We start from the raw sequence: 23,668 nt of genomic DNA, 5'->3' as shown, positions 1-23,668 counted from the left end.
ATCAGCTGCCATTTCATCGCCTAGAAGATTGATATTGAAGTCTCCAGTTAGCACACATTGACTTTTGTCTAATTTCAGATCATGTACAATACTTAACAGACTATCCTGAAACTCATGATTATCTGTATTTGGCTTGCGATAGATGACACCAATAATGATCTTCTTTTCATTAATTACTACTTCCAACCAAAGTGATTCAGCATGTGCTACTTCAAAATTTCCCAAAAGCCTGTATTTAAGGGAAGAGTGAATGTATGCACCAACACCTCCACCTCTTAAAGTATGATTGCGGCATTTCACCTCTAAAGTATAGCCTTGTATGCCCAAGATGGATGTGTCTGGTACGCTCCACACTTCAGATAAACATATTATATCAAATTTTGATTTGATACTACATTCGTATAACAGTTTTAGGTTTTCTATATTTCTATTCAAAGATCTGATATTGACATGTGTAAGAGAAAATGCATTTTCAGTTTTGGTTTGCAGAACATCATCAAAATTAACAGGAGTTAATTTGTGTGAACTAAGACACAGATTGAGTTCATTGTCCTCCATTTTAAAGTCATTTTTCTATTAATGACTTAAAGTGGTATTAAAGTACCCCTTATCCTTTTGTAATATATGGAGCTAAATTTTTATTTAAATGTTATTTGAAAACGGATGTGATTAGTAATTGATACAAAAGGAAAACAGGTATTGTTAATTTTTTAAGGATTAAATGCAAATGTTCTCAGAAAATATTCAGTATAGCACCTTTTCATTGTTATTCAAAAATTTAGACATTGCTATAGAAAATATACCATAAGAGAGTTTAAAGAATGATATTGTTATTTACAAGCATAAAATGATAATGATGATAATAATGGATGTTTTATTGTACATGAAAGCAGTCTAGCTTTGGAACATATACTTTCCTTACTACAATTTTCCTTTGTGGCTCGTATTTGTTGGAATTAGAATCACAAGCATGTTTTCTTTATTTGGAGGCATTCTATGTTAAAAAGCAATTTGTATGTCCTAAAGTTTTTTGTTCATGAAGACATTATACCAAAAGGCAGCAACAAAATAGCTGAAGCCTGAAGGTATTTTACAAGATAAATATAAGAATAATACATCCCCTACTAAAATTCTCCTAGGTAATATGAGCCACAAGCATGTTTGATTTATTGGTACAACATGTATATGTCATTGAAGTGTATGCACCTTGTACTCTATTTTTGTTCAATATAGAATTGATACCAAGAAAAACATAATTTAAAGTTAATTTAGAAATGAGATATTAATTCAATAATAATAGTAATAATAACAAAACAAAAACAATATTAACAATAATAATAATAGGAAGAAGAACAACAAATGCAATACGTAAAGGTCAGTATTTGAAAAATAAAATAAATACTAGAAATTTAATTCGTCATGAGGACGAATTAGGTGGTCTGTCTTCAAATCTTATGATAGATTTGAATATTTACTATATAGAGACAGGGAGAAGTTATACAGTGCGTCCCAGAAAAAATGAAACCGAGAACTGTTGATGCTTTATCATAGCTTAATCAATCACAATTATAATTAATAAATGACACATATTTGGAAAGCTTAGATCCTCCTCTTTCAATTGATCTAACTCATATGATGCATATTTCACGCATGAGTGATTAAAAGCAATTTGAAGAGAGGAAACCAAAAAGTCATTTGGCGGGCGGTATCTGAATTTTAAAGGGAGAATCACATTTCTAGAAAGTTCAATTTCTCCCCTTTCATATGACATCTCAATCAAGAAAAATGAGTCAGGAATAACAAAGTTCTGTTTGTTTAAAGTAATGCTTGCATTTCCATTATTTGATCAAACGGGTTCGTTTTTACTGGCTGCCTGCCGTTGCAACGAACAGAGTTGACAAAAGACCTAAAAGCGTTTCGTTGACGATCAGCCATGCACAAAGAAGACGAAAGACCTGATGCATGGCTGATTTTAAACGAAACAGAGTTAATTCTTTTGTCAACTCTGTTTAAACGACGGAGATATTGCTTGCGAAAGATGGGAATGTAGAATCCAGTTTTGAGAAAAAGTTTTGTCCCATAGAGAATACATGCAAAATGTGACAAATTGACATGCCTCCTTTAATCGAAAAAATACGCCATGATGCCTTTGTCAAAATGAAAAATCATGGAAGCTATATTTGTAGAAAATTGTCTCAGCTAGAACATATCAAAATTTAGAAGAAAATCGATCAACATTTACAGAGATAAAATCAATTTTCAAAAAATATGCTGACGTCATAATATGCAAATTGAAATTTTGAGTTCGGAGGCCATTATGATGATTTCTTGCACTCTGCTTTCCCTCCCAACCTTGGAAATGGCAGGAACTGGTGAAAATATTGCACAATTTCTCATGACAGAGCTGCAGAAACATGATATCCCAAGGGACAATTGCACATCATTGGGATCAAACAATACATCAGTCATGACTGGTGTACACAAGGGAATTGGGACATGCCTCAGAAAGTGTCAGCCAAACCTCATTGTGCTTGGTTGCCCCAATCATCTAATTGATCTTGCTGCCAAAGCTGCATCATCTGTATTGCCATGTTCAATTGTGAAAGTTTGATCGATGTAAAGTACAACAGCTGGCTCGTACATGCGCATGTGTAGCGCACGTGCACGTGCGCGTGCAGAAAGGTGCGAAAGAACTGAGATAGATGTGACACATGTGGAGGAAATTCTGAGCTCATGGATCGCGCTTGGAAGAGCTCCAACCGACATTTTTAGGTAAGAAATCCTCATGATAATATTAATAGAGCTACCGTGTGATAATTAGTCAAGTCTCAAGGACACTGTGTTGATCAAGATTGTGAAATTACTGTTGTCACTTTCGATGTCATTAATGTGATTGTGAACTTGGGCAATTCTCTAAGGGCGAGCGTGCATGCATTAATTCAGTGACCGGTAATAACTAGCCTACTTTATTGTATTTGTATGAAACACGTATTGGTCTGGGGTAGGCCTATTGATGCAGATGGTTCTAGGACAATTACCCCTGGGCAATCGGCCAATTACCAGCGGGACAACTACCCCCCCCCCCTCATAAAATAACCCCCTGAAGACAACCACCCCAGAGGACAATTACCCCCTAGAAAATTACCCCCTAGAAAATTACCCCCTAGACTCTGAGTAGGACAACTTCCCCCCGAACAAGACAATCTTCTTTTATCAAAACCAATTAGTTATTATCAGCCTATCGAAACCTAATACACATATTGACCTCTACCTTGTTAATTCCTACCATGTTAACTTCATATCCAAATGTTGTCATTTTAGGAAGGAACTGGCTTGGACTTTCTTCTGACCTCCTTCAGAGGAAGGAGCCAACCGTTTTTGTTGGTGCTATGACACCAAGGAAGCCAGAACAGTGTTATGTATTCATCGAGAGAAGCGCCTATTCGTGCTCTTCATTAACAGCAGCAGTTGACTACTGCTACAAGATGTTTCAAGTACTACAGCTGGATTACCCCGCCCAGGCAGCTGTGATATGGGACTTCTTTGGTCGTCTTATTTATGGAATTCGTACCAAGGGTTTTTATTAAACCATGGACCCTAGTATAGATGGACTAATAATGAGAGTCTTTCTTTGATCACATCATGATCACGGCCACCTGATAATGCGTTTGTTGATGAGGACATTCATTTGACGCAAGAACTTTTACATTTCTTCAGATTCTTTTCGCTAGGCGAGGGCCCAGAGTGTAGTTTCAGGAAAAGTATCGTGATACTAAAACCAGTTAGATGAGCAGTGAACCCCAAATTATGACAATTAGTGGGATATTAGCTTGGTTATTAAAGAAGTAGACACTGGTGGACAAACATCTGGACTTGCCAAACTTTGAAAAATACATATTCTTTACTGTCCTGTTACCTTCTAATCCTTGGAAATGGAAAGGATAAGTTTTAAAACGAAGTTTTAAATCATTGTGTTACAGCCAAATTTAGAGGTATATCTTGTAAACTACTTCTAATTTCCTATTGAAAACTGCACATGCATTTCCGTGATTTCAAGCTATTCAGCTTCTTTTGCGCAGGCATTTTTTTAGAGTTCCAGGCACAGTTTTTTTTGTAATGGCTGACTGGCGGCGGTCGTGATGAGATCAAATCTTGGAAGCATGTTTGGAATGTCATTATGATACTTTTGACCGAGTTAGGTGCATGCATGTATTATGGTACCGATCAGTGTCCATTTGTAGTAGGTCCATGATAAAAACGACTTCGCTTTCACTGGCTGCCTGCCGTATCAACAAACAAAATTGACAACAGATTTAACTCACTTTCGTTTAAGATCAGCCATAGAAAAAAAGACCTCATGCATGGCTGATTGTCAAAGAAACGGTGTTAAGTCTTTTGTCAATCCTGTTTTTTGTTCCGGCAGCCAGCCAGGGGTAAGGAATTCGTTTGATGAAATTATGGAAATGCAAGCATTACTTTAAACAAACAGAACTTTTTTTTCCCTGATTGAGGTGTCATACTAAAGGGCAGAAAATGAAATTTCTATAAATGTGGTTTTATCTTTGAAATTCAGATACCGTCCGCCTTATGACTTTTTGGTATCCTTTCTTCAAATTTATTTTGATCACTCATGCGTGGTATATGCATCATGCTAGTTGCATTAAATAAAAGAGGGGGATCTAAGCTTTACAAATATGTGTTATTTATTAATTGTGATTAAGTTATGATTATATCGATAATTCTCGGTTTCGTTTTTTCTGGGACGCACTGTAAAAATATAAATCAGGAGATTTCTATAATTATTTTTTTTTACTTGATTTTCATTGATGGCATTAATCCTTGTCAATATGTGTCAATTATTTAACTTACAGAACTGATGCCAAAAACTTGAATGCTCATTACGATGATTCGATGTAAAGTAACATTGTTTTTAAAATTGAAAACTGTAAATTACAAACTTTTTAATAACATGTATGATGAAAAAACTCTATAAATGAGAGGAAAAAACATTCCAGAGTTACAAATTTATAGATTTAAGAGGAAGTTGCATTTTTTGACTTTCAGTATTGACACTAAAAACTTATTGAAGCCAAGAAATGCAACTTCCTTTTAAATCTTAAAATGTGTAACTCGGTAATCAGGAGATTCATGTATTAAATTGTTTTTACTTGATTTTTATTGATGGCATTAATCAAAACAAGATGAGTGCGATATTTAACATTCAGAATTGATGCCAAAAACTTGAATGCTGATTATGATGATGCGATGTAAAGTAACATTGTTTTAAAATTGAAAATTTTAAACTACATACTTTTAATATCATGTATGATGAGAGAACTTTGAGTTTTCACTGTGATTCAAACTGATTTTGGAAATTAAAATCCACAAATTATGTTACTGAATTTAAAATGTCGTGGACTGTATGTTATTTGCATAGTGTGTGAGTGAAGAACTTCAAATCAATGCTTAATTTAGAAATCAGGCAAAATTATGGTTTATATTCTCGTACTTATTTTCCGTACATTATATTTGATCTGAATTCTCTAATTTTTTTTAATAATTTTGTATTTTTGTTTCTTGTGTGAAATCTATTCTTATAATAATATACGACTGTATATATAAAAAAAGAAAAAAAGAATATAAACTGTTTTTCTATGTAAAATATGGAATAAATAAACTTCAAACTTCAAACTTCAATTGTTACTTAACAACTGTTTAAAAAAGAACAATATTAATCAGCGGTTTAGTTAAACCCTTAGTCAAAAAGTTACAACCCTAGTTGAATCCACCTTTGTTTTAATCAGTATTGGGTAAAAACATGTACTTAATAACTTAGTACATGTTTTTACTAAATATTGATTGAGCAACTAAGCGTTACCTAGAAAACATCATACGTGTATATATTATTCCTCCAATAGTGCCAATGATGTATCAAACAAGGTTAATTATGATTTTAATTCTGTAACTTTATGACTGAATGCTATTAACAGGCTGATACTTAATATGAGCAAAATTGAATATATGCTTATTGGATCCCATAAAAGAGTAGTTTCATAATGTAAATATAAATATACACATCGGTAATAATGCACTGAAAGAAGTTTATAGTTGTAAATATCTTGGCGTAATTCTTGATCCTAGTTTGAATTGGAAACAGCACATAGACCATGTACGCAAAAAAGTTGTCCGAGGCTTATTTCTCTTTCGTAAAGTCAGACCTATTGTTGACTTGTGTACTGCTAGAATGCTATACTTTAGTATTATTCAAACACACTTTGATTATTGCTCTATAATTTGGAATAATGCTACTCAAGTCGTATTAAATAAGCTACGTGTTCTACAGAATAGAGCTGTACGGATTATGATTAAGGCACCTTTTGAGCAAAGAACTCGAGAAATCTACCAACAAGCAAAGGTAGTCCCAATCGTTGATAGATGGACAAGAGGAAATTTGATCATGTTATTCAAGATAATGCACGACTTAACTCCAACTTACTTATCTTCACGAGTTGAATTACGACATAATCCACACAATTTAAGAAATAGCGATCATAAAATTCAGCATCCAAAGCCTAAGACCGAGTCTTTGAGAAGAAGTTTCTTCTATTATAGCTCCAAATTATTCAATTGTCTCTGTTTTGAAACGCGAACCTTAAACACACTGGCTACCTTTGTTCACACCATTGATTTGAATGAACTCATATAGACTGAACATTGTCTTGCCCTTTTTACAACTTTACCTTCAATTTGATATTCTATTAGTTATGTTATAATTGTATATATATATATATTTTCTTCTTATTTTTTAAAAAACTTTTAAACGTGATAAATATTATACCCATCCTCTTATTCCTGTCTTGTTTTTTTCATTTTGTTTTTCTCTTATGTTTTTTTTGGTGTGTGTTATGTTATCGGTTTTACAGTTTTATTCGTATGCTTGTTGTCGTTCTAGTTGAATATCTGCAATTAACTGTCTTATTGTTTGTTTTGTACATTGATTTGTTAGATATCTATTTGTTGTAACTACATGTACATATTCATTGCCTTACTTCTTGCATTTGCAACGTTTTACATATTATTGTATAATTCACTGTATAATTATTGTTATTGTTATGTTTGTGGACCCCTCTGAAAATCAGCTGTGCTGAAAGGGCCATCCACCCTATGAGAGGAAATAAATAAATAAATAAATACTCAATATTTGAGCAAAAAATTACTCAAACAATTTGAGTCAAAACATGTACTCGTTAATTGAGTAAAATTTGGCTCAACTCATGAGCAGTTTCTTACTCGACATGAGTTGAGTACGTTTCTACCCAGATGCTGAGTAAAAAGGGAAACCGCTCAACAAAGGAGCAAATATTGAGTAAAGGTTGACTCATTCAAACTGAGTGGAGATTTAGTCTTTTATTGAGTAATATTTTTACTCAACAGATGGGTAAATTTGTTACACAACACAAGCTGAGTAAATTTTACTCAAAATGTTGAGCGGTTCCCTTTTGACTACTTAAAAGAGTAACATTTTTACTCAAATTGAGCAGTTTTCATTTAGAGTGTAGTCCTCTTTTTTGAAGGAGAAGTGTCAGCCTACCAGAAGAAGTCTACTCATCAAACCAATGCTACCAAGCATAGTGTCCAGACTTCACTTGCCCCAAAGAAGCCAACTCCAGCTGTCAAAAATAAACGTGCTCAGGGATCTCAACTGAAAGTAAGGATAGAAAATGTATTACGACAAGGCATCCACTCTCTTTCATTCCATTTAAATATGGCCATCATTAAAGTTACCAGATTTGAATAGAGTATCCCTAGCAGTAGAGAGTTTTCTTAATGTTTGAATTAATCAGCTTTTACTCCTCAAATTGGCAACAGTTATTATCATTTTACACTCTAAAATAGTTTGAACAAAAATAAAAATGGATATAACATGAACCTGAATGGTAATTGCAAAATTTAATTTAATGTGTAATTAAATGTTTTGCTTATAAATAAGTCATTATCAATAGTGTTGCAGGCATCGCATGAAGTTTTTAACGTGTCTTGTCCTGCAGGAAAAGCCTGCTCACCAAACCAAGATGACTGCACAACTCCAAGCATTCCGCATTCCCAGGAAGGTGTCTGCAGATCCACCACATGTGAGCAAACCTGCCCAGTCTCAGATCCAAGTGAGTACAAAAGTTGATCATATATACAGGGTGAAAGTTAAATATGTACCTTTTCATCATTTATTCTTTCTTATTATTTTTAGTTCATTTACTTATTAATTCTTTCTCTTCCAATCAACTACACTCCGCTGTTCAGTTTACAGATATAAACATTTATACAATAATGTTAGTCATTTCTAAGATTTTTAATGTATCTTTTTAATTGTAAACAGTGTCGGTAGTCTTGTTTTTTTTTCATATGGTAATCAATAATTTGTTTTCCTCCCAGGTTCAACTTCAAGCACCACAGCCGCAACACAGTAGACCATCTTTAAGCTGTACTACTGGGGAAATACGACAAGTGAGGGACACTTCGGATACACCTAGCAAAAAGCAGAAGACTGGGAAAGTTGTTGGCAAGGCAACAAGCTCAACAGTGCACAAGGCTGGAACTTCCAGTCATCCCAGTACGATTAAAGTTTCTAGTAAAATGACTGGAAATGTTTTTTTTTTAAAACAAGATGTGGAGGAAAGAAAGAAACAAGACAGACAGTAAAGGATAAAACAAGACAGGAAAGAGTTCTGAATTGCACTCAAACCTAATATTAGCCATTGCACATTTTCTCAGCCACAGCATCATTGCGTTTGACAAGAATAGTGTCATCCTCCAGACGAGAATTCCTCCTATACACAAGCTGAAAGAAGTACTAGAAAGCCTACTGCGTGACTTGTACAGCAAATTTGTAACCCCACAAGCAATCATTGCAGCCACATACTTGACCCTTCTGGACTACAAGAACAAGGAGAATCTGATTGCCATAAGTTCTATGCAACAGTGCGTTCATATTACACCAAGGCATGTGACTACATTGTAAGTAAGTTTCCATTGAAGTCTGATGTCCTTATCCATGCGCAAGTGGCCGACATTGCATGTCAGAAGGATGCCAAATTCACTTCTCTAAAGTTCTTCATCAACAAGTTCCCCTGCATGCTGCTTCAGGAGGAACAAGAAAACAAGCACAGTGCTCTCGATGCTCTGGAGAACCAGTTCCTTAACTATCAAATTACTCAGCTTCCAGACTTAGTGCACAATGAGGAATCCACTGACAAGCAGTGGACAAGTATGATGACAGAGAAGAATCTTTCTGGTGAACTTTGCTATGACAGACTTGCAAGAGTAATGCTTGGGATTCTAACCATATACCATACCAATGCTGAATGTGAAAGGGTCTTCAGTCAGGAGCGAAAGAACAAAACTGACTTCAGAGGGTCCATGAGCAACAAAACTCTAGAAATTGTCCTTATTACTAGGGCTTGCCAAACAACACCCTGCTACATGATAGAATTTGACTCTGATTTTCTGAAGAGACCAGAATCTGCAACATACAGAGCTCTAAAAGAGTAGTATGGGAGAGAAGATGTAAGTGGTGTTCGTCAATAAGTCAAGTGTCAGGGAAGGCAGGTAAACCTGTTTTGTTCTCATTGCTCATTTTTGTAATTTCTCAATTACCCATTTTAAACTTGGGTTGAATTTTATGGGATATGGTCCCTAAAATAGTTTCAGATTGCACCAGAGAGCATCTAGGACCCCGGCTAAAGGGACTTCACACTCGTGATGTGCGCTATGCGCACATGATATTCAGTTTTACTTAAATGTTACTAATTGACAATTCCAAATGTTGGCAGCTATGCCAGGCCAAGGCAGTTCCTGGAAAGAGGACTTTTGTCTCGGCTTCTTTTGATTTGCAAAGTAAATGTGGCTGTAACGTTCCTCTAAGCCGTCCAGAACACACATCTCAAAGTCATCGCACACAATTTTCTGGAGAGTGGGCATTCCCACATGGATGCATTCTGCTATTGAAACAGAAGAAAAAAACGTCAATGTCTTCACAATGCACGACTGGGTAAAAATCTTCCACAAAGCAAGACGTCGGCTTTCATACAAGGTCATGAACATGCGCCATGGAGACTTTTATGATCTGAAGAATCTCTCACAGCAGATCGTGAAGAACACCCGCCGAGACGAAGTTGGACACTTCTTTAACTGGCTACATGTAAAGAGCTTCCAATAAAGGAAGGAATAGCAAGGCACCATCTGCTACAAGTATAACTACTCGGATGAATACCAGAAGATAGATCATCAGTTCCACGTAATCTGGACCATGTCTACCGAGAGAAACATTTAAAAAAAGCCTTAACCTTAAGAAGAAGGATCTCATCAAGTTGTGCAATATAGCCTAACCATTCCTGAAGAGTTCCATGGATGGTATTTGGAGGGGGGGGGGGGCTCTTCCGCCCCCCCGCCTCCAGTACAGTAAGGGTTTAATGACGTTAGCCATATAATTATAAATATCCATTTTTTAAGATGCTTACATATACATTTAAAGTGTTAAAGAGGAAGTCCGCCCCAAAAATAAATTGGTCTTCATAAAAGCAGATAAATAAGAGAAACAAATCAATAACATTTTGAGGAAAATTCGATAAGAAATGAGAAAGTTATGAATTTGTGGAGTTGTATTACCAATCAAGCACAAATTGAAAACTGTGTGACATTACATGCGAGCTCATATCTCATTTGCTTTGTACAAAAAATGTAAACAAAAAATCAATTTACTCAGTCGTTGATTAATTGAATACGATAACATTAGCGTTAACCAAGTGAACAGTAATAAAATCTATCTGAGAGATGAACAAGGGTAATGCTTCTCACTTACTAACAGTTATATTGGTGAAACTGATAGCAGTAGTAAAAGTAACGGAAACACTTATTATATTTGATATCAGCGGTGATAATGGAAATGTTTGATTTATATAACATTTTTTATCACCATGAAATACGTGTAGGCATTGAATATCTTCAATATTTCTACATTTTCAGAAAACAGTTTAGTGAAGACTGGGTCTTGGTGAGTGTCTTTGATATGTTAAGGGAATTGTGGACAAATGATGATATAATGCCTGAGTTGAAAAATGAGTATGAATATGTCATAGAGCTTCGTGAGAAGTTGGTGAAGTCATGGGAGTTAGCCCAGGAAGCCTTAAAAGGTGCTGCGGGAAAATTCAAAAAGTATTAGAATAAAAATGCTAGAGACAGGAAATTGAATATCGGAAATCAGGTGTTGATTTTGCTTCTTGCTGATCAGAACAAGCTGTTGCTGAAATAGATGGATCCATTCCCTGTGGTTGTTGTGAAGTATGACTATGACTACATTGTATATGTTAATGGTGTTCTTAAGACATATCACATTAATCTTCTTAACAAATAATTTCCCAGGGAGGAGGTTAACTTGTCAGTGGCTGGCTGCTTTGATTTGTGTACAGAGAGAAGTAAAGTGTGTCAGGATCATTCTGTGGAAGCTGTTGAGGATCAGTTGTTTGTATTGAAGGTAGATGCATCTGACAGGGGTGTGGGTGCTGGGCTTATGCAGTAGCTTTCGGGAGAAGAATTCCTGATTGCTTATGCGAGTAATAAGTTATTACCACGGGAAGAAAATTACACAGCAATAGAGAAAAAGTGCTTAGCAATAGTATGAGCAATCAAAAAATTAAAAATAATATTTGTATTGAAGTACACACAGACCACAAACCTTTGGTCTACATGTGTATATTCAAGTGAAGAAGTTTGACAATAAGAGAATCATGAGATGGAGCATGATGCTTCAAGATTACAGGTTTTGGCTTGTATTGGTGAAGGTTCAGTATAATGTTACAGCAAATTATATGAGCACAATGTAAAATGCACTACACATGGATTTCTTTGTCTGTGTACCATTGTAAATGATTGGATATGTATCACGGTTTAACATATTTTGTAAATGTCATTTGTTGGATACCTATTGCATTTACCAGGATTATGTGATGTTGAGATTTATTTTATATTGATCTTGCCAGCCTCAAATGTATACCTATCAAGCATTCTATGATAGCACATACACAATTATTATCCTGAGCATATTTTTTGTACAAATGCATGAAATACACAACTGAAGTTTGATATGAAGAAAAAAATATTACAGCAGTATATATCCATTGTAGTTTATGTACTCACTACATTTTGAACCATGCCAATGTATATTCTGAACCATGTCTACATACGATGCTTGTTATGAACTTTAACCCTATTTTAACTGGGCTATTTCAGACCAGGTTTTTACTGGGGGGGGGGGGGTCAATTTGACCCCCCTCCCCCTAAGATCTCGGCCGTTTCACTGCCGATCGCCGCGAAAATTTGCATACATGTCAAGTGAAGTGTATAGAATACTATGGTAATTTCAATTTTTTGAAAAATTTACTCATTTGCATATTTATGGTAATTTATGCAAATAAGGTCATAATATTCACATCTTTGCCCATAAATCATACATTATTCATATTTAGGCATTCTTTTTCACTACATATATTTGTTAGACCATTTGGAATAATAATACAACACAAAAACTTGGAAGAGCCAGGTTATTCCTTATGTTATCTCTTGTTTTGATAATTTCTTATGTATTTCATTGTTTTTTTAACTTATGTATTTTTTAAAAAAAAAATTCGTTTTTTATTTCATTTATAACTACAATTCAACTATTTTGACCCCAAAACAAACACCTAAACTTTAAACAAGACTAAATAACCAATGTTTTATCTCTGTTTAGGAAAATTGACATTTCCATATGTTTTGTACACAAATCACAAAAATGAGCGATTTTCGGGCTGACATGCGAAGACAAAAGGTCACGTTACTTTGTAACTATACGTCCGATTTTCGAAAAAATCGTTTTAAAAGATGCGTAAGACTCAAAAGAAAAAAGTCATGAGAGGAAAATTTTATATCTGCCGAGGTTTCGGAGTAGTCGCGAAATTTCTACAGGGGGGGGGTCAAATTGACCCCCCCCCCCCAGTTAACATAGGGTTAATGCTGGAGCTATGCCATTGTGGACATTAAAACAGATTTAAATGTGAGTTTTGCCATAATTAGATTTGGACTTCTGTTAGTGGTCATCTTTAAAGTCTTCAGTGATCACAAAGGTTGGACTCAGAAAACAAACCATGATAATGTCGACCGAGATGATGAACTTTCCATTAAAAACAATACCCCTTGATACCACTGTTTTCAGCATACAGCATGTTTACTCAGAACTTGGACTGATAAATTGGTTCAGAGAAAGAGACTGATTGTAATTACACAGCCATTTAAATATATCAGAGAGGACTTATTGATGCTCAACACAATGGATTGTGCTCTGGATTAGTTTTGAGTCAAAGTCTTTGTTTTCAGGTTGTGATGTGAACATTTAATAATCTCTATTTATGTTTTAACAGGTTTTACATAAACTCTAATATGAACTGTAACATGGACTTTAACATATATATGTTATAGATTTTCAAATTTGTGCAGAATTTGTCATACATATTTATAGGTGGATTGTTTTGATGCTAATTATCCCATAGCATGATATTGTTCTGCAATGTTGGCATTGTTTTTATCGAAGGTTTTATTCAAAGGTGTTTGTAGACTTATAACCATGCTCAAGATTTTTCTACCATATTAACATTCAGAGGTACAAGTGCTGTTTAATATAATTTAAAAAAATCATACTAATGGAACCATGTTTTAGTAATTGTATTTAGAATTGCATGTGCAGATTTCAACTCATATACAACGGAAATGTAATGCAAATGTTTTTGGAAATTCCTCATGACTTAGGTGATAAAAGTAAGAGTGTAGAGGATTATGTTATAGTTTGATCTTAATTAAGGGTATCTTCTTTTATCTTATTTTTTTTTATTTTTTACATTCTAACATTTGGTTGATTAAATTATAGGTTGACAACTGAGATTTGTGTACAAACAACTTCATGTACATTTACTAGTATTGGCATTTAGTTGTATGATCCGTGTTATGTCATGACCTGCTGATATCATATAATGGTTGATGAGATGAAAAATGTTATGTTTGAAGTTTTGCCTTGAGAAAGCTTTAATGATAATCTATGAACAGTAAGAAATGAAACAGTTTGTTCTAAACATTTTCATGACATATGTTATACCCAGAGATTTTTGTATGTTGAACTGTTTTAAAATTATGTATCTAAGAATGCGAGAATTATTTTATTACTATGTTACACTGACGGAAGTGAGATTTTCTTTTGGTATTCGACATTGATATACACCATACAAAAGATAAATAAACTCTCTTTTGAGCAGAGACTTTAAACTAGCAAATATGTTTTTCCGTGACAGGGACTCAATAGTAATAAAAATACAAAGGGCAAAGGGAAGAGCCAGAGAAAATTAAGGAACATTCGAAGAGGAAGAGGGCGAGAGTAGAGAAAAAAAGAGACAGAGCAAGAAAAGAAGAGGGAGGCAAGGCAAAAGAGGTAGAGGGAGAGAGGGTAAAATAGGAGAGAAAGAGAGAGAGAGATGCAGAGACAGAGAAGGAGAGGGGGGCAGAACAAGAGATCTAGGGGAAGAGAAACAGAGAAAGAGAGAGAGAGAGAGAGAAAGATATGCAATGGAGAACGATGCATTAAATATTTCCAGCATAAATATAATTAAATATTTACTCTAGCTAGAGAAAAGAGAGAAGTTTGTAAACATTGCATATACCTGGACTGAATAGCTGGAAAAAGTATAAATGTCTGGAAAGGAGACTAGCATCGTAGAAATGGGATGATTTCATATCGTTTTTGACTTCGGAGATAAACCTGCCTGCCGTAGCAACAAGCAGAATTGACAACAGACTTAACTCCGTTTCGTTGACAATCAGCCTGCATGAAGTCTTTCGTCTACGGCTGATTGTCAACGAAACGGAGTTAAGTCTTTTGTTTATTCCGTTTGTTGCTACGGCAGGCAGCCAATGATGAAAACGAATTCGTTTAATGAAATTTTGGAAATGCAAGCTTTAAACAAACAGAACATTGTTATTCCTAGCTCATTTTTCCTGACTGAGGTGATATGAACGAGCAAAAACTCAACTTCCTCGAAATGTGATTTTCTCTTTGAAATTCAGATACCGTCCGCCAAATGACTTGTTGGTTTCCTCTCTTCAAATTCATGTGTTTTAATATTCAAAGGAGATGGTACAGTGAAAGGTCAAAAATACAACACAAGTGAAGAAACAAATTGTTGAAGACGCCCGAACTCGAACCAGGGGTCTTGAGGTCGGAAGTCAAGTGCGTTACCAATATACCAAAACATTTCCCTTAGAGATTACACGTGAACGGAAAATGGAATTCTCAAATCCTACTTTGCAAGTGAAATATGAGCATGATCCCGGCATCTGATCGAAAAATAATTGCCACATTTGTGATAGCTTATTGTCTCAGCTACAACATACTCGAAGCTCAGCAAAGACGAAGCTAAAATGACGGAGATATTGCTCGCGAAAGACGGGAATGTAGAATCCAGTTTTGAGAAAAAGTCATGTCCCTCAGAGAATACACGCAAAATGTGAAAATTCGACATGCCTCCTTTAATCGCGAAAATACGCCATGATGCCTTTGTCAAAATGAAAAATCGCGACAACTTTGCTTGTAGAAAATTGTCTCAGCTAGAACATATCCAAATTTGAAGGAGAATCGATCAGTATTTACAGAGATACAATCAATTTTCTAAAAATATGCTGACGTCATAATATGCAAATAGAAATTTTGGGTTCAGAGGCCGTCATGATGACGTCATGACTTCATTGAGGGTCAAATGAGACATGAAATCATATCTACGATTCATACTTTATCCAAATATGAAAAGATTTAGGGGTCAACGGGCATCTTAAAGAGCTACAATAGAGTTTGTATAGGCATGTTTTTGCCCATATATGCTATGTATTACAAGAGCTCGCACGCACGGACATGTATCTTAAACGGATGCTCATTCCGTTTTTAATGTTAAAAAAAAGGTGAACAAGGTATCAAAATGCTTGGAAAAATGTGCCAAATATGATGACTGAACACAATTGGCGATTATATGTTGCAAAATACCATTACGCGCGGAAACGCGCACGTATAAGTGCGCGCACGCAAAATTTTGAAATGCTTAAAATGACCTGATTCGTACTCTCGTTTAACCCTAATAAGGCCGGGCTATTTGAAGTCTTAGTACGGCCGGGGGGGGGGCATTATGGCCCCCCTTAAGATCTCGGCCGTGAAACGGCCGATCTCCGCGAAAATTTGCACGCATGTCAAATGAAGTGTATAGAACAATATGATAATTTCAATTTTTGGAAAAAAATCACTCATTTGCATATTTATGGTAATTTATGCAAATAAGTTCATAAAATCACATTTTTACCCATAAATCATATATTTTTCATATTTAAGCATTCTTTTTCACTACATATATTCATTAGACCATTTGGAACAATAATACGACAACAAAAATTGGAAGAGCCAGCTTATTCCTTATGTTATCTCTTGTTTTGATAATTTCTTATGTATTTCCTTGTTTTTTAACTTTTAAATGTTATTGTTTTTGTTGTTTTATTTCATTTCTTCCTACAATTAAACTATTTTGAATCCCAAAACAACCACCTAAACTTTAAACAAGACCCAATAATCAATGTTTGATCTATTTTTAGGAAAAATGACATTTCCATATGTTTTGTACACAAATCACAAAAATGAGCAATTTTCGGGCTGACATGCAAAGACAAAAGGTCACGTGACCTTGTAACTGTAGGTCCGACCTATTTTTTTTTTTAAGATGCGCAAGACTCTAAAGAAAAAAGTCAGCGAGCGGCGGGGCGCCATCCATATGCGTTCTCGAACAATCAGAAAAATCGTGGAGGGGGGGGGGGGGCATTATTAGGGTTAATAGTTAATTGATTTTGAGCAATTTAAAATTTTGACCTTTGTTTGACCTTTCATGACATGATCTGTTGACCTTTGACCTGAAGTATATGTGATTTGAATATGAATAAACTTTGAGTACGCATCATGAAGATATGATGGATAATGTGATTTCACAAAATGGCGCCTGGATGACGTCACGATCATTTGATGACCTTGAACATATTCCTGTCACGTCTCATGACAATGACCTATGACCGTGCCAAAATTGGAAGAAATGAACACAACCGATCTTGAGTTATCCTCGGAACAAAAAAGTGGGAGAAATAAAAATAAAGAAATAAATAAAGAAAGAAAGCCTTTCTTTCTTTATTTATTTCTTTTTCGGAAAATTCTGACGAAAACATCAGGTGATCTGTCGTAGACGACAGACCATCTAATAATAAATAAAGAAGAAAGAAAATTCTGACGAAAACAAAAGGTGATCTGTCTACGACAGACCACCTAATAAAGAATTAAAAAAAGAAAGAAAATTCTGACGAAAACAATAGGTGATCTGTCTACGACAGACCACCTGATAAAGAATAAAAAATAAAAAATAAATAAAGAAGAAAGAAAATTCTGACGAAAACAATAGGTGATCTGTCGTTGACAGACCACCTTATTATATAATGGCAACAGGCACTATGAGTACATGCATACATTTCATATGAGAAAATCCATGCAGTATAATGATGCAAAGATAAAAACCACCAAGATTTGTTGGAATATAATCACAAGCTGTTGTAGAATCATGTAAAGAATGAAATTGATAGAATTCGAAGGTAATAAAGAACATGTATGAAAATTGCAATTTCCATGCAGTACAGAGAATAACAAATAAAGTGTAAATATGATTTTTTTTAAATTTTTTTAATATATCTATATTGAAAAACACATGCAAGAACCCCTCCATCGTATCCAAGCCCTTTCCTCGTCATTGTTCTCTATCTTTCCTCGTAATCCTTATTTCCTCTTTAATTTAATTTGTAAATTTGAGAAAACCACTCGTACTCCTTATATCCTCTTTATATCTTTTGCCAACTAGAGGACACCATATATATCTGACCCAACCTAACTTTATTTTCCAACTGTAAGCAGGGTGATTTCTCACAATTTTCAAACGATTGGTGTTCTGCGTCTTGACAAATCCCCCCTCCCCAATAGGCTAGACTTAGACATTACAATATGCATCTTTTCTCACCTTAGACTTGTTTCCTTCTTTAGCAAGAACTGCAAAGGCGTCACTGTGCAAGGCTACTTGATTTAGTGAAACACAATATAGAGGGAGCTCAGAGCATATAATCTCCACCACATCATGTGATATAGTTGGTCCACATTCTCTATTGCTCACCTCAAGGAACCTCTTTAAACCCCAAAATAAAAGAAATAAACAAAATATGTTAATATGAGAAAATAAGAGTCCATTGCTAAAGTTTAAGACCACCTGGAATTATGTTGATGCTGTCACTGATCCTGCACCAAGATTGTCTCATTGAAAGATTACAGAATGTGTATTTTAAAGTTGTCCACATCATCAGAGTAGTGCTATGCAGTGGCATATCCAGGGGGGGCAGCCCCCTCTCCTGAAAAAACAGGTAAAAACACCCTTTTTTGAAGAAAAAAAAGAAGACGGGCCCTCTCCCCTGGCACTCGAGGGGGGGGGGTAAAAAAATGTGTAAGCCCTGAACCAACCAACAACAAAAAATAAAAATGAGTGCTCACTACCACAAGAGGACTGGTTGCTGCAAAACTGATGTGCAGAATGCCATTTCAAGATGGCTTATTTTCTGACCAGAAAAGGGTTGGTAGTCTAATAAAACTTATTCAAATAATAACAATATATGCCGATACCAGTGATGGGTATGTGAAACTATATTGCCCAAGTATATATTATTACATTGCCTGATCTTGATATGAGGGAAATGTGGTTTCATATCAACCCCCCACAAAAAAAACAAAAAAATATTAATAATAATAATAATAATAGTTAAACAATAAAAATAAATAAATACATAAACAATAGCCAGTCAATATCATCATTAGTATATAGCCACTTTAAAAGATCATTAGTATTAATTATATCTAGATTATAGATTATCAGGCACTACATGTAGATGTAGGTAATGATGTTAGAGATTGCGAAATATGCATATTATTGCTCCATTAATAAAACATGAGAGTCTATAGATCCACAATGGATTTGTGCTTTAATGCTTGTTAATGTATATATACTTACCACGTCAAAATGTATTCCAGTGTATACATAACCTGCTACAGTGTGTGCTTTTGTACCGCTGTCTATGTCCAGAGATAATGCTCCATCCCTCACCAATGCTGCGGTATCTAGGTCCTGACTCTCAAAGGATACATCGACCAAGAAATCCCTGTCCCCTTTGTTTTGGCTATCATCAAGCAAGAAACCCCCGTCCCCTTTTTTTCGGGTATTAATACCTTGCACCATGCATTTCATGACATGGTTTGCAATGGTTTTGTCCCGTGATACAGTGAAGTACAGGAGATACCTAAACTCTTCCTTCCTAGGCAGCACTACTTGCTCAATCAGCCTGTTGAATTCATTGTGATCTAATTCATATAGGGAAGCAAGATGGACCCCAGCCATGTACTCCTGAAAAAGTTTGTGTGGAAAGAAGATAGTAGACTGCAGGGGTGGACCGCTCTTATCATATATAGATGACAATTTTTTCTCCTGAGACAACACCCCTACTCTGCAAGCTGTTTCCATGGAGTCTGAGCACTGTTCAAAAACACCTTCTTTGAAGAGAAGGGTGTTTTCTTGTAGCCCACTGAAAGCAACTTTGGCAACTGGTTCCAAGAGCTTCTCAATTTGAGAGAGATATTTTTGGAATGATGGGCTGCCTAAATCTGTTATCTCTTTCTGAACATAATGCACCTTCAGGAATTCAAACATTTCATCAAATATTTGAGAGAAAGTTTGAAATGACTTAAACTTTTCTCGTTTTTCATCACAAAGTTCTCTCCACATATGACAGAGCATAGCTATAAAGATGGGATACGGGGCCATATTCTCAGATATGATGTCATTGACTTTGGTTAATTGGATAAGCTGATTTGCTGTGGCCACATTGTCTTCAAAGTACTTGTGAATGTAAACTTCCACATTCTCCTTGCTAAAACCTTCCACATGAATGAAAGTGTACAGTTTCCTTAGACTATCATCCCATCTAATCTCTTCGACCTTCCATGGGCGACTTGTCACCAACACCGGGCAAGCGGCAAGTTCATCTGAATAGATAATGTCTCTAAGTGCAATGTCACCTGTTTCTGAAGAACTTCCTCTTGCCTTGGTTTGATCAGCAAACTTTGGCTGCTGACATTCTGACTTTGAACTAGCTTTCCTCTGCTGCACAACCTTGCCATCAAACTCGTCTAATCCATCAAAGGCAATGAAAACATCTTTTGGATTTGACCGGATGTACTCAGTGATCTGGCAGGCTGTTGCTGGGTTGTCCTTGGAGAGATACGACTTGGCAATCTCACCGATCGTGTATTGCTTGGCTTCACGAAAAGGGACAACAAGTACCCACACAAACTTTGGGACAACAGGACTGTCATTGATCCAGTCCCAGGCAATCTTAGCACAGAATGTTGTCTTTCCAGCCCCAGCTTCTCCCTGAATCACGATCCGCTTGGGGAACTCTCCATTGACTTCAAGATCAAAGAGATCCTCGTACTTAAGTGGTCGCTTGCGTTGTCGATATTCCTCTTCCAGGACAAGGTTTGTGTACATGTCTTTGAATGGCGCAATGGAATCAGGGTTGAGAGGATCAGCTCTGATCTTACAGAGAGCTGTCCGGTACTTGGATTTGAAATCATCTGCACATCTCTTGATCTGGTCAGGAGAAAGTGGTTGGGTCTGTGATCCTGACAACGTTACAGGTGCACCTTTGAATTTAATAACATAAGTCCGACGATTTAAATAAATCTTTCAGAATTTTTTCTGAATATCAAGATGTTTCATTTGAGGGTCTTCATAACATACACATAAACACATAAACTAATTTCTATTGTATTTATTGTTAATCAGCTTTACATTTTCATTCTTTTAATTCTGTTGTTTGAGGGTGATATCTGGACAAATATTCAATGATAAATGATGATAATTTATTGTATTTTCAGTTTTCTATACATCACACATGTATACTATTGTGGTTGCATGACATGTCTATGTTTTTTTTCTTACTTAAAAATATCTCAATAGAATTTGTCCTTTCGATTGAATGTTTACTTGTCTATTTAATATTTACGTATTTATATACCATGTAAATATCACAAACTTCCATCGCTAATAAAGACAATAATGATGAACCTTATAAACCTATTGGAATTACAGCTTAAAGAACAATTCCACATGATATAGTAAGAACTTATGAGAAATGTAGTTTTCTTTTTTTTGTACCGGTACACAAAATTAAGAAATTCTCAATTTTGGGACTGACATTGGGTCTTAAAGGATAAGAGGACTATATTTGTAATGGTACAATTTTCATAACCTTGGTGTCAAAAGATGACGAGACTTGAAGAAAAGAAATGACTGGGCTTGAAATGCCAAACAAATTTAACGACAATCCGTTTATAGCTTCAGGTAAAACTAATTTAATCATCTCCCTTACACTTGTAACACAAAGTGAGTGGGTTTGTAACCATGGCCACACAGCCCACAAAACCAACAATATCTTTCTAGTGAATTTTGTGAAAAGTTGTCAGAAGAACGTTGCACAGTTAAGACCAACGACCCATGGACTGACAGACAGCCCACGAGAAGGCCATGTAAGTCACGTGGGTGTTCTAACAACTACTTTGAGGGTTCAACAGACCGGCAGTATAAGTCTTGTGAGCTGTTCGTCTACTGGGATGTCCTGCTATAAATAACCCTATTTGTACCAAACAAGAATATGTTAAAACAGTATTTGTTGGCTACCTGCAAAGGCAAGACATTATCAATGGCAGTCAAAGGGCGATTAGCAGACATGATTTCCTTTTTATTCTCACCTGTCGTGTTTGGGACTAGACTGCCAGCGAATAGTTCGCCAGAGAGGAACCCTAAGTCACTTCTTTCTAATCCCTCTGCAAGAAGAGCCCTGATGTCTGTGCCTGGAGGCTGTTTGTCTCTCCATCTTGTAAACACTGTTATCAATGCATCACTGGTATCTAGGCTACGTTCCTTGATTTGGCCAAGCTCTGCGATGGAGATCTTCAGGTGAACGCCCACCTCTTTGTAGTAGCTAGGTGCAATTAGCTTGGACAGCTTTATTAATTCCTCCTCACTGACAATCCTGTAATTGAAAAAAAGATTGTAAGCATCTCTTAAATATCTCTGAAGTATCTCTTATTGTGTTCATACTTTGTAAGTTTAGTTCAGTTGCTGATGAGCATATGCAGGTGAAACAGACTGTACAACTAACTGCATGGAAGAATAAACTACTCATACCTACAAGTATGTACATGTACACTAGCTTCTACAGTTGAGCACTTTCAGTACCTGCACTTGTCTTTCATGCACATACCTATTGACTTCATTAAGCTTCATGTACCGGTACTGATAAGATTTATTTAAACATATATTGAAGCATATATATACACACAAGGCTTATACCTCATTAAGCAGTGCACTTGAATACGTAAGAAAAATTGGCATGCATGTATGTGGTGTTTTAATAAGGAAAGTACTTTAATATCCCTACTGCTCATTACTGTTGCAATAAAGAAAAGGAAATAAAGCTTCAAATACATAGACTGACCTGTCTGGTCCAGGGTTGGCTTCAACATCACCAGATCTCATCAGGAGAATCATGAGCAGATAGAGAAGGCTGAATCCATCCATGGTGCAAGATGTCCTAATCATTCAACAGAAACTCAGTCCTCTGACAAGGTACACACATGATATCCCAGGCAAGACATCCTGTAATTGACAAAAAAAAAGGGGGGGGGTTCTGTTTAATATGCGAATTACTCATATTAGTGACATGCATGTAGCTGCAGAGAGACAAAATACACATTTAAAGGATTGATGAATTAAAGCTACGGTAATTAAAAATCATATGGAGATTAATATTCTGATTGTGTATAGGGTGTATATTTATATACCAACAAATATTATTATGATAATTAACAAGTCAGATGTAGCTGTAAATGGTAGAATGTATAGATTTCAACAACAATTAAAAAACACACTTGCACCAGATTGGGGGGGGGGGATGCTTCCCTAGGAATTCTTTATTATTTTATTCATCAAGAGTCGGTGTGTTTAACCTGTTGACTACTGAATTCTCTAATTCCCATAGGCTTAATACAGGGACCACCAGGTTCCAGTAAGCAATGAGTTAAACCATTGACTACTGAATTCTCTAGCTCCCATAGGCTTAATACAGGGACCACCAGGTTCCAGTAAGCAATGAGTTAACTCATTGACTACTGAATTCTCTAGCTCCCATAGGCTTAATACAGGGAACACCAGGTTCCAGTAAGCAATGAGTTAACTCATTGACTACTGAATTCTCTAGCTCCCATAGGCTTCATACAGGGACCACCAGGTTCCAGTAAGCAATGAGTTAAACCATTGACTACTGAATTCTCTAGCTCCCATAGGCTTAATACAGGGACCACCAGGTTCCAGTAAGCAATGAGTTAAACCATTGACTACTGAATTCTCTAGCTCCCATAGGCTTAATA

The 23,668-nt window shown here is 35.8% G+C and overlaps 1 protein-coding gene across 1 annotated transcript; it reads left to right on the top strand.

Annotated features, from left to right (window-relative positions):
- The first annotated feature begins 328 nt into the window (after positions 1 to 328).
- On the top strand, positions 329 to 8,946 carry LOC115927760. Its single transcript, XM_030994011.1, has 5 exons — positions 329 to 341; positions 3,322 to 3,576; positions 7,578 to 7,708; positions 8,049 to 8,162; positions 8,431 to 8,946. Exons 1-5 carry the CDS (start codon positions 329 to 331, stop codon positions 8,695 to 8,697), a joined length of 780 nt encoding a protein of 259 aa, XP_030849871.1. The 3' UTR covers positions 8,698 to 8,946.
- The last annotated feature ends 14,722 nt before the right edge of the window (positions 8,947 to 23,668 follow it).

This window comes from Strongylocentrotus purpuratus, unplaced genomic scaffold, assembly GCF_000002235.5.
Source record: "Strongylocentrotus purpuratus isolate Spur 01 unplaced genomic scaffold, Spur_5.0 spur5_scaffold_20, whole genome shotgun sequence".
NCBI classification, from domain to species: Eukaryota; Metazoa; Echinodermata; class Echinoidea; order Camarodonta; family Strongylocentrotidae; genus Strongylocentrotus; species Strongylocentrotus purpuratus.
The sequence above is the reverse complement of the archived record's forward strand: the minus strand, read 5'-3'. Positions and strand labels throughout refer to the sequence as shown.

Bases quoted from the DNA above. Each gene is read 5' to 3' on its own strand.
- LOC115927760 (XM_030994011.1), top strand. The intron at 7,709-8,048 runs GTAAGGATAGAA...CTTGTCCTGCAG, and splicing joins CTCAGGGATCTCAACTGAAA to GAAAAGCCTGCTCACCAAAC. The intron at 8,163-8,430 runs GTGAGTACAAAA...TTTTCCTCCCAG, and splicing joins CTGCCCAGTCTCAGATCCAA to GTTCAACTTCAAGCACCACA.